Source organism: Diabrotica virgifera, chromosome 6, assembly GCF_917563875.1.
Source record: "Diabrotica virgifera virgifera chromosome 6, PGI_DIABVI_V3a".
Lineage (NCBI taxonomy): Eukaryota > Metazoa > Arthropoda > Insecta > Coleoptera > Chrysomelidae > Diabrotica > Diabrotica virgifera.
This window is the reverse complement of record NC_065448.1, coordinates 171,842,743-171,857,457: the sequence shown is the minus strand read 5'-3', so window position 1 is coordinate 171,857,457 and position 14,715 is coordinate 171,842,743. Positions and strand designations below refer to the sequence as shown.

The following is a 14,715-nucleotide window of genomic DNA, read 5'->3' as shown; positions in this document are numbered from 1 at the left end:
AATGTAACAACTATTTTGAAGAGCATCACTGGCCAAAGGATACTTAGTCTGATGAGTTTGTGCCAGTTCCATTAAACAACGAGTACTCTGAAAGCTAGCGCTTTTAGTTCCATACGTGACGGTTTGCAATTCAAGACACTCAATGTCTTTTTCAGGGGAGTCACGCCAGAGAATGTTTAAAAGAGAGGTTTGAGCAGGATTTATTCTAACTTGTCTATACATTTTTTGTATATCCGTTGTAAAAACGAAGGAATACAATCTAAACCGTAGCAAAATGTCAAAAAGTTCCGGTTGAAGAGTAGGACCTTTGAGTAAAATATCATTGAGCGAATAACCACTAGAGCTTTTCATCGAACCATCAAAAACAACCCTAAGCTTTGTTGTTAAGGATTCTTCCTTAAACACACAGTGATGCGGTAGAAAATATTTATTTTCTAACTTTTCGTTGGTTAGAGAGAGAGGCACTATTTTCGCATGTTCGAGAAGAAGATATTCATTAATGAAAGACTTATACTGAGCATATGTACTTTCGTTTTTTAAGAGCCTATGTTCTAAATTCATAAATCTTTTAAAAGCCATTTTAAAGGATTCACCCAACATCTTATTAGCGTTTTCAGAGACAAATGGAAGATTTACTTGAAAGCGACCTGAAGGTAACACAAGAGTAGTTTTGCTAAATATTTGTTCCGCTAATTCTTCATCGGGAGTTAATTTACTAACGAGGGGAACTTCTTCAATTTCGAAAAATTGTTGAAGCAACTTATCCAACTGATTTTCTTCGGGTTCGGATTGAACAAAGAGAGAAACATTTGATTGAGAGATAGCCAAATGTGAATTACGGTGAAAAACCTGAGGATTAATTGTACCAAAAATAACATAGCCTAAGTGAGTATTCTGAAGAATGGGAAGATTTTTTCCTAACCGTATAAATCCATCCGTCAATAATTCACTATAGATATCACCAGCTAGAAGCAAATCAACTTTACCCGGAACAGAATACGAGGGATCTGCGAGAGTGAGATCCTGTGGGACTTTTATTTTACTTCTATCTATAGTAGCTCTAGGAAGCCTACAAGTTATACTATCGAGTACAGCGAAAGAAGTTTTAAAACTTCTGTCATTTACATTATAGGGGAAAAATTCTAAGTTTAACATTTCGTTTGAGAGTGAGGTGTTTTCGGATATGGTTGATATCTGTAGCTGTTTAAAATAAGGGATGAGTTTTAACTTCTCAACCAAATCACGAGAGATAAACGAATGTTGACTCCCATTATCTAGGAGCGCTCTGGCATGCATGGGTCTGCCGTCTTTCGAATAAACGGTTACTAAAGCGGTAGCCAACAATACATCAGTTTTAACTGATAAAGCTGAGAGAGATGTGGCTGCCTGAGAATCTGGAGAATTTTGCATATCTAAAGGAGGTCTGGATGAGCTAGTAGAAGCTTCATTTTGGCTGCGATTATTAAAAGAATGCTGAGTAGATATGGGAGCGACAACACGAGAAGCACCTTGAGAATTTTGAGCATTGCGCTCACGAGAGAGAGCTTGCCTATTGATGTTCCTAGAAGAAGAGACATTTTCAGAGGTTCCATGGAGGGATGAGTGATGATGACCCCCACACAAAGTACATGATCGAGTAGAGCCGCAATCTTGAGAGAAATGTTTACTACCCAAACAATTAAAACACAGTTTCTTACCTTTTACAAAATTAAATTTTTCCTGTAAAGAGAGGCATTTAAAATCATTACACTGATAAACCTTATGAGCATTACTTCTGCAAAAAGTACAATTATTATCAGAGAAAGAGTGTGATGGTTGGTCAACTGATGAGAAGAAAGATGTTTTTGATTGAGACCTGTTATTAACCTTTTTATCATGATCTGAAACATTTAATTTTTCCTGAATATCACACTTTTTCTCGAGAAATTTAAAAAACTGTGAAAGGGTAGGTAAGGTCTTTGTCCCAATATCATATTCAAAGGCCCTATGTGTAGAAAAATCTAATTTTTGTAAAAATATTTCAATTAATAGTAAATCCCAATGCTCAATTGGTACGGACATATTTTTCAAAGCGAGCAGCGTCTGCTGAGCTAGAGTTAAAAATTCGCGTAACGCCTTTGAATTACTTTTAACTAGAGATGGAGCCTTTAACAATTTTTGAATGTGTAAGCTAATCACTCGCGATTTGTTTTCGTAACGATCTTTGAGAGTTTTTACAGCTATATCGAAATTTTCGTCGATAACTTCGATGTTGTCGATCAACTGGAGGGGTTCATTTCGCAGGAACGATTTAAGGTAAATAAATCGTTGCACATTATTGAGTTCTTCATTGTTCACTATTAGCGTCTCGAAGAGCTGGTAGAACGAGTTGAACTCAGAGAATGACCCGCAGAACGTTTGCATGGTGATCTCCGGAAGCCTAACCTTAGCAGTGGCCACAGTTGACTGAGTGCTATTTGATCTGAGAGGAGGGGGGCCCAACAATAACTCGTCCATCTTACGCTGTAGGCCCGCGAGAATAGAGAAATATTTTTGCTCAGTTGTTACCCTGTCTTCTGCTTCAGTACCGGCTTCATCAATCTCGTCTATCTGATCCATTATTTCTTCATATTTTAAAAAACAGGTTTTTAATTCTGTTTGCCGAAATTGAAATTGTAGCGCATCCTTTTCCGTACTAGCCTTTTGTGAGAGCCAGTTTTCGATCCTTGTAATTTTAGCCTTCAAAGGCGTCCTTTTTTTCTTGAGGTCTTCCATTTCTATCCCGAATTCGATTGAACACACGGCGAGAGAGAGTCTATCGATACGCGGCAAAATCTAAATTACACTGGAGAGTTTTTTGTCAATTAACAAGCGCGGCGAGAGAATAAGAGTCTAAGTTTCACAGAGAGATACAGCGTCTACGTTAAATGTCTACAAAAGTGTTTTTGACCGTAAAATGTCTTTGAGCAGAGTTTACCTTGGATCAGCAATAAAAGTTTTAAAAAATGGAAAAATCTCACCAAATTAGTCCAATTGATAAAGCAACAGGTGGCAGCTACTAACCACACACAATAACTTCACTTTCTTTTACTTAGAGTTTATCGCGACGCGAACTAACAAGTCTTGTAGAGGTATTACACACAAAAATGTCCGAAAAAGTGGCACAAACGCGAAAACCAACCAAAAATCCGGGTCGATGTAGACCATCAAATGGTGTGAGTTTTTATTCAATCTCACCCCACCGTGGCAAAAATGGTTTAATTATTACCTTTTGCCTAATTGGACATAGGTGAATATTTTAGGACCACACCCGTATGTCCCGTCCTTCGATATAAACAAAATAGTGAACTTTTAGGAGAACTGGTTCGAATAATTTGATTTGGTCTGGTTTTAAAGGTGCTAATTAATACGATAGAAAGGGTTGTGTATTAGCGATAAATAAGGGTATTCGGCGAACAAAGCATTTATTAACAACAACGATTTTGACAAATAAGCGGCTTAACGATAAATTATAGTCTTAATAGCGAACGAGAGAACGTAAGAGTCTTTTTAATCTATTAATTATTGCGGAGAGAGTATTTTTACGGCGAAAAGAGACGCACAAGCGAACAAAGTGTTCATCTCTGACATCAGAAAGAGACTCCTGAAATTCTATTCAAATCTCTGCACTATTATCTTTGATAGTTTAGTTTACACCATTCGCCCTGAAAAGGGCCAAACACATGTTACACTTCTTTGGCAACATGACCTGCTTTTACCCCGAAACGATAAAACTGCAGATGTCTATTTTATGAAACACACAACGCTACACTCAAGTTTTTCAGAGAATTAAATATTTTAAACACAATACAGATTGTCCCAACAGATTTACAGAGAGATATTTTTATAAAAGCAAATTAATGTAAATAACTGTTGTTTTCACAACACGCGGATGATATAAACATAATGAGCAGAACAATGAATGCAGCGGAAGAAACCTACGTTGAGTTGAAACAGAGTGCAGAAGCAGTAGGGCTAGCAATAAACACAAATAAAACAAAACTACTCATACAAACCAGATCAAATAGACCGGCGCAATAACACTTTATTGACGATATAGAACATGTAAATAGATTCACGTACCTAGGAATGGATCTGGTTGCAAGCAATGAAGAAGAACCGGAAATAAGTAGAAGGCTTGTGCTGGCAAATAAAGCCTATTTCGCGATGGGCCACATATTCAAATCGCGAGACGTACACCGGAAAACAGTACTCCGGGTATATAAAACAATAATCAGGCCCATAGTAAGTTATGGCTGCGAAACATGGTTGGCGACACAGAAATCTGCCAATGCATTAGATGTGTTTGAAAGAAAAGTATTACGTAGGATACTGGGCCCAATAAGTGAAAATAACAACTGGCGAATTAGGTATAATAGAGAAATATACGAGCAATATAGCGAACCAACTCTAGCATAACACACTAAACTGCAGAGATTAGGGTGGGCAGGGCACGTGGTCCGCATGCATGAGAATAGAATCCCCAGAAAATTGCTGAATGCAAAAATGCAGGGAAGAAGACCTGTTGGAAGACCTAAAAAGAGATGGGAAGACGAAGTCGATGAGGATGCCAGGAACTTCCTGGAAACGTGTTCATGGAAAAGAACAGCGGTAAATCGAAATGATTGGAGAAGCTTATTGAAGGAGGCCAAGGCTCGATTTGGGCTGTAGTGCCATTGGATGGATGGAGATAGTGATCTGAGTCAGAGTTCGCCCGCGATACGTTCTGACATTAGTTATGTCTGTTGCCCATCTTTTTGAGATGAGGATGTGGTCAATTTGATTGGCTTCATTGGTTCCAGGTATTATCCATGTTCCTTTATGGATATCTTTTCTCTGAAAGTTAGTGCTGACAACTACATGATTATTTGCTGTTGTAAATTGTGCAACCCTAAGGCCATTTTGACTGGTTTCATTATGCAAACTATGTTTCCCAAATATGTTTACGAAAGTTTCTTCTTTCCTCAGCTTAGCATTAAAATCGCCTAATGTTTTAACAGCATCGTGTCTTTGGATTTTATCACATAATTCCTGAAGTTCTCCACAGAATCTTTCAACCTCTTCTTCATCAACCTCTTCCGTCGGTGCATGCACATTAACCATTGTCACGTTATGCAGTTTGCCTTTCAGTCTTATGGTGCAAATTCTGTCTGATATTGGTGTAACTGCGATAATGGCTTTTCGCAGTCTTTTAGTTACTATAAAGCCTACTCCTTTTTCACCTTGTCTCATTTCATTTCCGGAGTAGTATAGTGAGAACTTATTTTTACGAATTTCTCCCTGGCTCTTCCATCTGATTTCCTGCAGTGCCAATATTTCAATTTCTCCTGTCATACTTATCATAGCTCCTGCCTTTACGAGGGTTCGCACATTCCAGGTTCCAAATTTTAAATCCATAATCATGTCCATTTTTCTTTGCTGAGTTCGTCGTTGTGAGATCCGTCCGTTCGTTTCATTAGCCATTGTATTCGCAACAATTGATTTTTACAGGGAATGGTTGTTAGCCCTTCGCTCAACCCCCTATTCATCGGAGGACCAAGGGTCCCTTCTTCGTCAGCCCTGACCCCACCTTCCACTGGGGTTGGTTACCCAATCTCCAGTGGGGTTGCTCAGGTTACCGGTGTGTACCAACTTGGAGGTGAAGATAGGAATTGAGTAGGAGAGGCTGAGTGATGCTAACAGGATACGGCATCATGTATTGCGCTTCACTACCCCTTTACACACCGTGTTTACCTATATGAAGCAAAAATATTTAGCATTATTCTGTAACTACAAATAGATGGGGCTGTATCGTCGCACCCGTTAGTGAAATTATTCCGATTCGATTTTTTTGCACAAACTTACTTAAAAAGGGGTCCTTATAATAAATCCAGAGGGTACCAGGCGGTGAGGTGGTCCAAAAGTTGTTTAAACAATTTTTTTTAAATTTCATTTTGAACAAATTTCTTTTAGATAATTTGGGTCATTCTGAGCAAAAAAAATTTCGTGCCTTTCTTTTTCTAAAACTAATTGTTGTCGAGATATACGCGATTTAAAATTTGAAAAATGCAAAATTGGCCATTTTCAAGGCTTAATAACTCGATTAAAAATTATATTATGAAAGTCAGAAAGGGATCAAATCAAAGTTTAAAACCCCTCCTTTAAGATCCTGAAGAAGTTTTTGTCAATATTTATTAATTAGCTCTATAGTCCAGACTGCATCGTCGCCCCCGTTAGCGAAATGATTTCGATTAGATTTTTTTGCACAAACATACTCAAAAGGAGATACTTATAACAAATCCAAAGGGTGCCAGGAGGTACCTTGGTCGAAAAATTGTTTAAACAGTTTTTTTAAACAAATTCAGAGAAATTATTTTTTTACTTCGAGCAAATTTCTTTTAGATAAATGGCCGATAAAAAAGCGAAGGGCGTTCGCCTCCATGTCTTAATGAGAAAGAGCAGGTAAAAATCTCAAAAGCGGCCAGAGGAGGGTATCGAACTGAAGAGTCGAAGCTTGTCCTTTTCTCGTAGGCAGGAAAATCATGGACGTAATATTTAATGAAATGATTTATAATTATTTCGGTAATTAGCCCTGCATTGAAAAAAGGACCCCGAGGAGAAAGAAAAATAAAATAAGAAAATCTACGGTTTCGTTTTGATTAAAATCTGTCTTCTTCCATCCCCCGATAGTACTATTTCTAGGTCTACCTGTTGTCAAGGAGGCTCTGAGGAAGACAGATCTTTACCATCACGACCGTAGATTCTCGATATAAATTAAAACAATTTATATAGCAGTATGGTTAGAACGCCCTCTAACGGGGAATAAGCGAAATGAATTTCGACTCGATTCAAGTTCTCTGTTTACCCAGGTATAACCATACCAACAGGCACCGCTAGGAAAACCTTCCACTTTGCGGTTCAGAGAACTCGTATGAAACGGGTCTGTGTACTCTATACAGAGTATGGCATTAGTAAAATAGTTCTATAAAGAAAAATACTTTCAATGGCATGTTAACATAAATTATAAAAATAATTTTGCTTACATCAGACATGGATTTTTCACTACCTACTAAAAACTTATAAATTGAGGTCAGCGGCCATTAAACAATAAATTGAGAAATGAAGTGAAATCGCTAATGAACTGAATGATAATATAAACATAATAATTATTATACCAAAACAAAATCAATTATAGGGAGAAACTTAAAATAATGCATAGTCATCGGCAGAAATGCTACAGATATCTCTAACTAGTATAAAAATTCGCAAGAAAATATATGAAAACTCAAGGAATAATATAACTTGGTACAGTTTTACCAAGAGTTCTAAGGGTACAAATATATAATGCCACAATATACATTAATTTATCAATATAATAATATGTTATTTTTTTTAGGTATCACATATTATAAAGTAGTAAAACCACTACCATCTCTTGTCTTCAACGCTACAGAAATAGAAACCGGAATAGACTATTCAGAAAAAAGCAAAGAAACGGTTCTAATAAAACTACGTGGGGAAACATCTTCGAAAAAAGAGAAGCTTTCAGTACATCCAAAGGTGTTTTTTAAACCTAACAAAACTTATATCATAGTCGGTGGCTTAGGTGGTATTGGTTTAGAATTGACCAGCTGGCTAATCAAAAATGGTGCCACAAAGATAGTTTTAAATGGACGCAGAGATGTTTGGAATGGTTATCAAGCACTTTGCTTTAAAAATTGGTCGCAAATAAAAGACGTTATTGTGCAGGTTGATTTAAATGACACCACCACAATAGTTGGAGCAGAAAATCTTGTTAATGCTGCTTACAAGTTAGGTCCAGTTGGAGGTAAGCTGTCTTTTTTATGTATACATATTTCTATTCAACTTTTTCATTTGATAATTATTACCATTTAGAGTTTGGTGTGTAGAATCTTGTTGTCTTATTTTTCATCAAGCGTCGTCTGCGTTATTTAGATTTGTAAATGTAAAAGTTCTTTTGGGATGAAATTGTACCATTAACTTGCGGTTTTTATTCTCATCGATATTGTTATAACTTTTGACGAAGGAGTTTCGATCAACTCGGCTACCTTTTCCACAGCATACACGTAAATTGTAGGCAAAACTGCCCCATATGTTTAATTTCAATAATTTTTTTCGAATTTGTTCCTCTAATTCTTTACATATTGTTTAAAGTTTATTTAATTTTTGTATTTTATTTAAGGGAATGAGTACGTGTTTTCGGCTGCAAAGCTATCCAAATGGGGATTTATTTTTTTCGAATCCTGAGAAAACTAATAAGTATTTTTAAAAAATTTAAACGCAGAATGAAAGATTACGTTATTAGCGAGGGCCGAAAGTCCATAAGAACTTCTATAATGTTTATTTTAATAAGTTACAGGGGTGAAAAACTAAAAGAAAATTTAGTGTGATTTTTAATTTTAAATATCTCTTTCAAAATAAACTTTTTATTTATTCTAAGGGACTTTCGACCCTCGGTAATAATTTAGTCTTTCATTCTACGTTTAAATTTTTCAAAAATAATAATTGGTTTTTTCAGGATTCGAAAAAAATGAACACAATGTCCGTGGTAATATTATCCAAATCCATCTTTTTCTTACAACGCACTCAGTCGAATATAATATTGTCAGCATATTGTCAGTCAGACAGTGACAATCAGTGGCAATTTTAAATATTTGACATGGCATCGGGAATATTTTGAGTTGTTGATTATGTAATATTGATATATAGTGTATTTGATAAATAATTGATTTAAGACGTGAACTTAATAAAAAGTTATTTATTGTGTATTATTTGTGGAAGATCCAAGCAGGGAATACATCAGGATAATGTATTCTGTGATCCAAGTATTTTGTTGTTAAAGATGCTCAAAATTGTAAGCGTTCCATAGTAACAATATATTATTAAAAAATCACTTTAACACTTTTTCTCTTCTCTCTATTGAGTATTAGTTTTTGTTGTGCATATAAATTATTACAATCACTGAATACATAGTTAGTGAAAAAATTAGATGTCACATTTATTAACTAAATTAATAATTTGTAATTATACAAATAACAGTTATCCAAGAACATTTAAAAGCCATCTCTTTAAGTTAATGATGACATTTTCAAGTAGAATGACATTCTACTAATGTTTACATATCCATAGCAGTGTGAATTTTACTACACGTAATTTGCCGTGTAAAGACAGAAAAAGTAGGGATAGCCGTAAAATATTTGCGAATTATGTACCGATGGCTTTAAGTACAGCAAAGTTTTGCTCTATAGTTTTTAGATTTGGTGTCCTACATCGGTAATTACAAGACAAGCACAATAATTATATTGGAATCAAAAGGCAGAAACGAGACCAAAAGAAATTAATATATTTGCCAATACATATCTTTAGCGTATGTAAAGAAGTACATCAAAGCTGTATACTTTCACCAGCATTTTTTAATATATAAATAGATGGAAAAAATATTCCAAATGGCTCTCAAAGTACAAAGTAGAGGCATTAAAATAAACGGTATTTTGACGGCAATGGTGGTAATTTTAGCACTGTTTAGACCATCTATGTACATGTTAAATAAAATTGATGCCACTAGATTTTTTTGGGTTTTAAGAGACGTGGCCTTTTAAGATTATAGATCACTAAATTGCATTGAAAACATCGAAATGCAACTTTACGGATACTCTAACGGGTGCCATAGATTGCATATGCCACAAATTGCTGAAACAATTTTAAGAACAGCAGATTCCGAATGAATACTTCTCAATATAATTGAAGAAAGAAAAATTTCCTACATTGGCTATTATATCCTTAAGGAAATCAAATACATTATTTTCTTAAACTATTCTTACAACAAAAGATACAGACGCGCCGGCGCGCGGCACCCAGATAGCAGGGGTGGCTCGTGATAGTACAAGATGGTGAGGCACACTACACTTGAGGAATATTACAGTAGACTCTCTCTTTAACGAACACGGGTATTACGAAGTTTCGCTTATAACGAGGTATGTCCAACATCTGTGTGCTTACCGAGGCCAGTGCTGTAATAAATTCCACCGCCTGTAACTTCCTTCCTATTTATCTGTCGACCGATATTGAATATCGTAGGAAATTTACAATTTGCGATGGTTTCATTGTTGAAGTCGATGATCGACACCTAATAAACTATGTAGGAGGCTTCAAAACATTTCAGTAGTGGTGATATGTACTGTTTTAAGTTCCTTTCGTCATGTAAATCAAATATTAAACAGTATTGTTCATACAAATCTTTATTAGCAATCAAGAAGCTACAACTTACAAGTTACATGACGCTAGCCGGAATGGCGTTACGTCGCTGACATCTGTCTGTCGTTGGTCTTCTTCTTTTACATCCTAAACATAATATATTACATAATATTGTTGTCTGATATAACGAGATCCGTTTATAACGAGGTAATTAGTACGCCATTTTAGTTCTCGTTATAGAGGGAGTTCACTGTATTATTATGGTTAGCTTTTCTTTAATAGCCGGAAGGTCGATTTTATGGCGTCATAACGTCACAAAACGGCACCGTATTTATTTGAAGGCTTGAAAACGATATTAAATAACAATTATTTTATTCGCAAAAGAAAGTCGAAAGTTCTAAGTCTATAACATTGTTCATACTCTTATTAGCTGTTTTTTTAGCTAAAAATAATTAATATGATACCACATATCAAAACAGTGTGAGTCAGATGTTTCGTCCTTTCTTGGTCTCATCAGCGTTGTACAGTCATATTAAGCAAAATTTACATTATATACTACATGACAAGAACGTACAACTGATTTCAGTGGCGTAACCAGGGGGTTTTTAGGGGTTATAAGCGCCCCATACCCTTAACATCCTCCTTAATTCCATACCCCCGCAGACCCATACCCCTTAGGATCATCCTGGTTACGCTGTTGACTGATTCTTTTATTATTAATCACTTGCCAAAATGAAATTATTGTGCGCAATCAATATACCTTCAAACACGTGATAATTTCATTTGGAACCAATCTTATTCTGTAAATGTATTGAATATATAGGAAATAAAAACAAGGAAGTAAGCAAATTACTGTTATATTATAAGATTGATTTTTTATGTTAAATAAATAAACTAAGGGTTAAATTTTATTTTTTTGGTTTTTTATATTTTTTATTAAACAGCGTGCTTAAAAGTAAAATTATTATGAAAGAAATCATAATTTATAATTTTTTTATTAATTTACTTATTTAATTGACATTTGGAAAATGGCATATAGCTAGTCACAGCATGATAACATATTCTAAACATCTAATTATACTAATAGTAAGTAACCAGAGTGTAAGAAGGCCAAGTACACGTAACCAGAACAAACTACCTAACTAAAACTGCAAAACCACGCTAGAGGCATATTTTTGCCAGCCTCTGAAAGGATATTTAATCCCGGCTCCAAAAATTATTCTCAGTTTAAATTTTATTGCGGCCGGCCGATCACCGCCGGCTTCGTAATATGCTAGACAAGGACCCATCTGAGGCAGTGCTTCTGCTATAATTTGAGAAAGTGAGAATGAGACGCATATATACTCCCACGTAGGGTAGGTACCTACCGATGTATTTATGAAGAACGCTTAACTACAAAGATACGGGGTCAGGGCCGTACCTATCTATTTTTATTTTTTATCATAAAAATAAAGTTATTAAGTTTTATAATAAAAATTAAGTTATTTAGCAAGTTTCAAAACGTTAAATTGTATTTAAATAATTGATGATGAAATAACGAAAATAAAGTTATTTAGCAAATTTCAAACAGTTACATTGTATTTAAAGAATTGATGATGAAATAACGAAATAACGTAAAGAGTCGATTGATATACCGGTGAGGCACTGCCTCACCTGCCTCATAGGACTAGCCGCCACTGCCAGATAGAAACCAACATCATTCGTGGCTAAGAAATATAAGAAAATGTTGCAATATCAGAGACGTAGCTACAGTATTCCGAAGAGCCAAAAACGGCACTCTACAAATTGTTTGAAGACTAAAGACAACGTGCGGCCAAGCACATGGCACATCAAGAAGAAGAACTACGTCGCTACCAAATTTCGATTCCAAAAAAAATATAATTTCTAGAGTGCTATGTATTAAGAGTATAAGTCAAAAATGAAAATTTTTCATTAGGACTTTTCAAAGTCTTTTTTACCACTGATGAAATAACTATTACAACTAAATAATATCAAAACGGTAATGAAGTATGATTCATAAATTAGTAATTAACTATTTTACTTTCTACTTTGGTAATACCTTATTAATTATATAATACAAAATATAAAAGAATAACGAAAAATCTTTTTTATGACTTATACTCTTAGTACATAGCACGTTAGATTTTGCATTTTATATACAGAGTTAGTTTTATGTATGGGAACACTCAATTATCTCGAAAACGGTTTGCACTATTTTTATAGATTTCAGTAGATAGGGCTTTTCTAATGCGGCCGATATTATAGTGCTTATTACATTGTTGTCAGATCTTCAGTTTTTCTGGGAATCTAATGAACTTTCTTATTTCAAATGGAATACCCCGTATATTTTTTGCGTTTTAAAGTCCTTAAGAAATACTGTTAAATACTGTGTCCTTAAGTTATATTCCTTATACATAAATGCGATAATTTCGGAGTTATTGCTACATTTATTAAAAAAAAATTAAACAAATTATAAAAATCAAGCCCGGTTAGACATTATTTTACGTTCTTTGAATCATTGGAAACAAAAAAGGGCTTTTGTAATTTTTCTCTAAAATTAATCATTCTTGAGTAACAAACAATTTGAAACTGAAAAAAATCGAATTATGACTATTTTCAAGGTTCAAAAACATAAATAAAAAAAAAAGGAGAAGTATTCGCTTCAGCATCCATTTGGCTTGCAATTTTTAGAAGCCACGGAGGTGTTATAAGGGAAATGGACCAATAAGTTTTCAACTAAAAATCTTTTAGTAATATTTTCAATTTTTTTCAATACTATTAATGTTTCTATTAGGTTGAAAACTTACTTTGCCTTTCAGTTGCGAGATGACGCTAGTCACCTACTCCATAAACGTCAGTTGCTATGCGGGGATAATCTTTCGTAATTTTGTCACTTCGGGCAGAGAGCAGCAGACCTACGCCTCTCTGATGATGACTCCAAATAGAGTCGAAAATCGTCGAGTTAGAGTGCTGGTCTGCGCTCCCTGTTTTAAGTGAAAAATAAGACGTTTTGCCTTCGCATTGCAACTGAATAAAATGGAATTTTTATTTTATTTTTATAAATAAAAAATACTATTTTTAAAACTGCGAAGTACCCAAATTCAAGTTCAAGCCTTATTTTATCAACTACCGATAAGTAATTTGAGCTTGTTTCATTGTAAAACATTGTTTTTTAGTTGTTAATGCAGCCCGATCGCCCGTGCTCTGATATGCACATCATTAACAATTAAAAAACAATGTTTTAGAATAAAACGAGCCAAAAACTTTTATGGAGAGCTATTAGAAGAAGAGTTGAGCTTGAATTTAGGTATTTAGTAATTTCAAAAATTATATGGTTTACTTGTGTTTTTGAACCTTGAAAATCGTCATTATTCGATTTTTTCAGTTTTAAATTGCTTATTACTCAAGAACGATTAATTTTAGAGAAAAATTACAATAGACCTTTTTTTGTTCCCAATGATCCAAAGAACGTAAAATAATGTCTAACCGGGCCGAAAAAAATTAATTGTTATTATTTGTTTAATTTTTTTTTAATAATAAATGTAGCAATAGCTCCGAAATTATGGCATTTAGGTATAGGGAAAATTAATGAGTATTTCTTAAGGACTTCAAAACGCAAAAAATATACCGGGTATTCCATTTGAAATAATAAAGTTTATTAGATTTCCAGAAAAACGGAAGATCTGACAACAATGTAATTAGCACTATACTATCGGCCGCATTAGAAAACCCCTATCTACCAAAATCTATAAAAATCGTGCAAACCCTTTTCGGGATAATTGAGTGTTTCCATACATAAAACTCACTCTGTTACTATTTGATATTTGTTTTGACTTTTGTACCTGTAAGTACCGTATAAACAATCACACATGCAATTATTTGATCCGTTAACAAAATATTTTAAAAATATCATCGTGTGAATTTGCATTAAGAGTAAACAGTAGCGATCAACAGGTAGCAACAAAATATAACTTCGGGAGATACTATCATAAACTTTGGCAACAGTGGCAATCTTTGATATTATCTAAGATTAATATTTTTACAATATCATAGTCGCGCTAAATGGAAGTAATAGAAAAGGATTTTATTATTAATAAATAGGTATTTATAAAAATAAACCAAAATGGGTGAAAATTGTATGTTAAAATAGATATTTAGAAAGGTATCTTCATGAAATATCTAATAATAAAACAATAATAAATCATCATTTTTTGTTGTGAAGCGAAACAAATTTCGATTTTCGCATAATTTTGGCACGGTTTTTAATGGACTTTTTCTTGGAAGGTTTCACTTTATTTTTCGTTTGATTTACTTTTTCCATTTTGTTAAACTATTGATAATATTTTTAGAATAAAAAATCCTCCTAAAACTTTATACACTCGCATTAGAATTCGAAATATTTTTACGTAAAATATACTTACCTACCTACATATAACTAAAACTCACAATTAACAACAATCTATTTTTTCAAAGAGGCCAACAACTTATACAACAACAACAAAT

At 34.2% G+C, this 14,715-nt stretch overlaps 1 protein-coding gene across 1 annotated transcript in view; it reads left to right on the top strand.

Annotated features, from left to right (window-relative positions):
* Window positions 1-14,715, top strand: part of LOC114335081 (fatty acid synthase-like) — a 265,424-nt gene that overhangs the window by 179,900 nt on the left and 70,809 nt on the right. Inside the window, exon 17 of the mRNA XM_028285236.2 lies at window positions 7,394-7,825. Within this exon, the coding sequence (XP_028141037.2) occupies window positions 7,394-7,825 (432 nt within the window). The remainder of the gene's footprint in view (window positions 1-7,393; window positions 7,826-14,715) is intronic.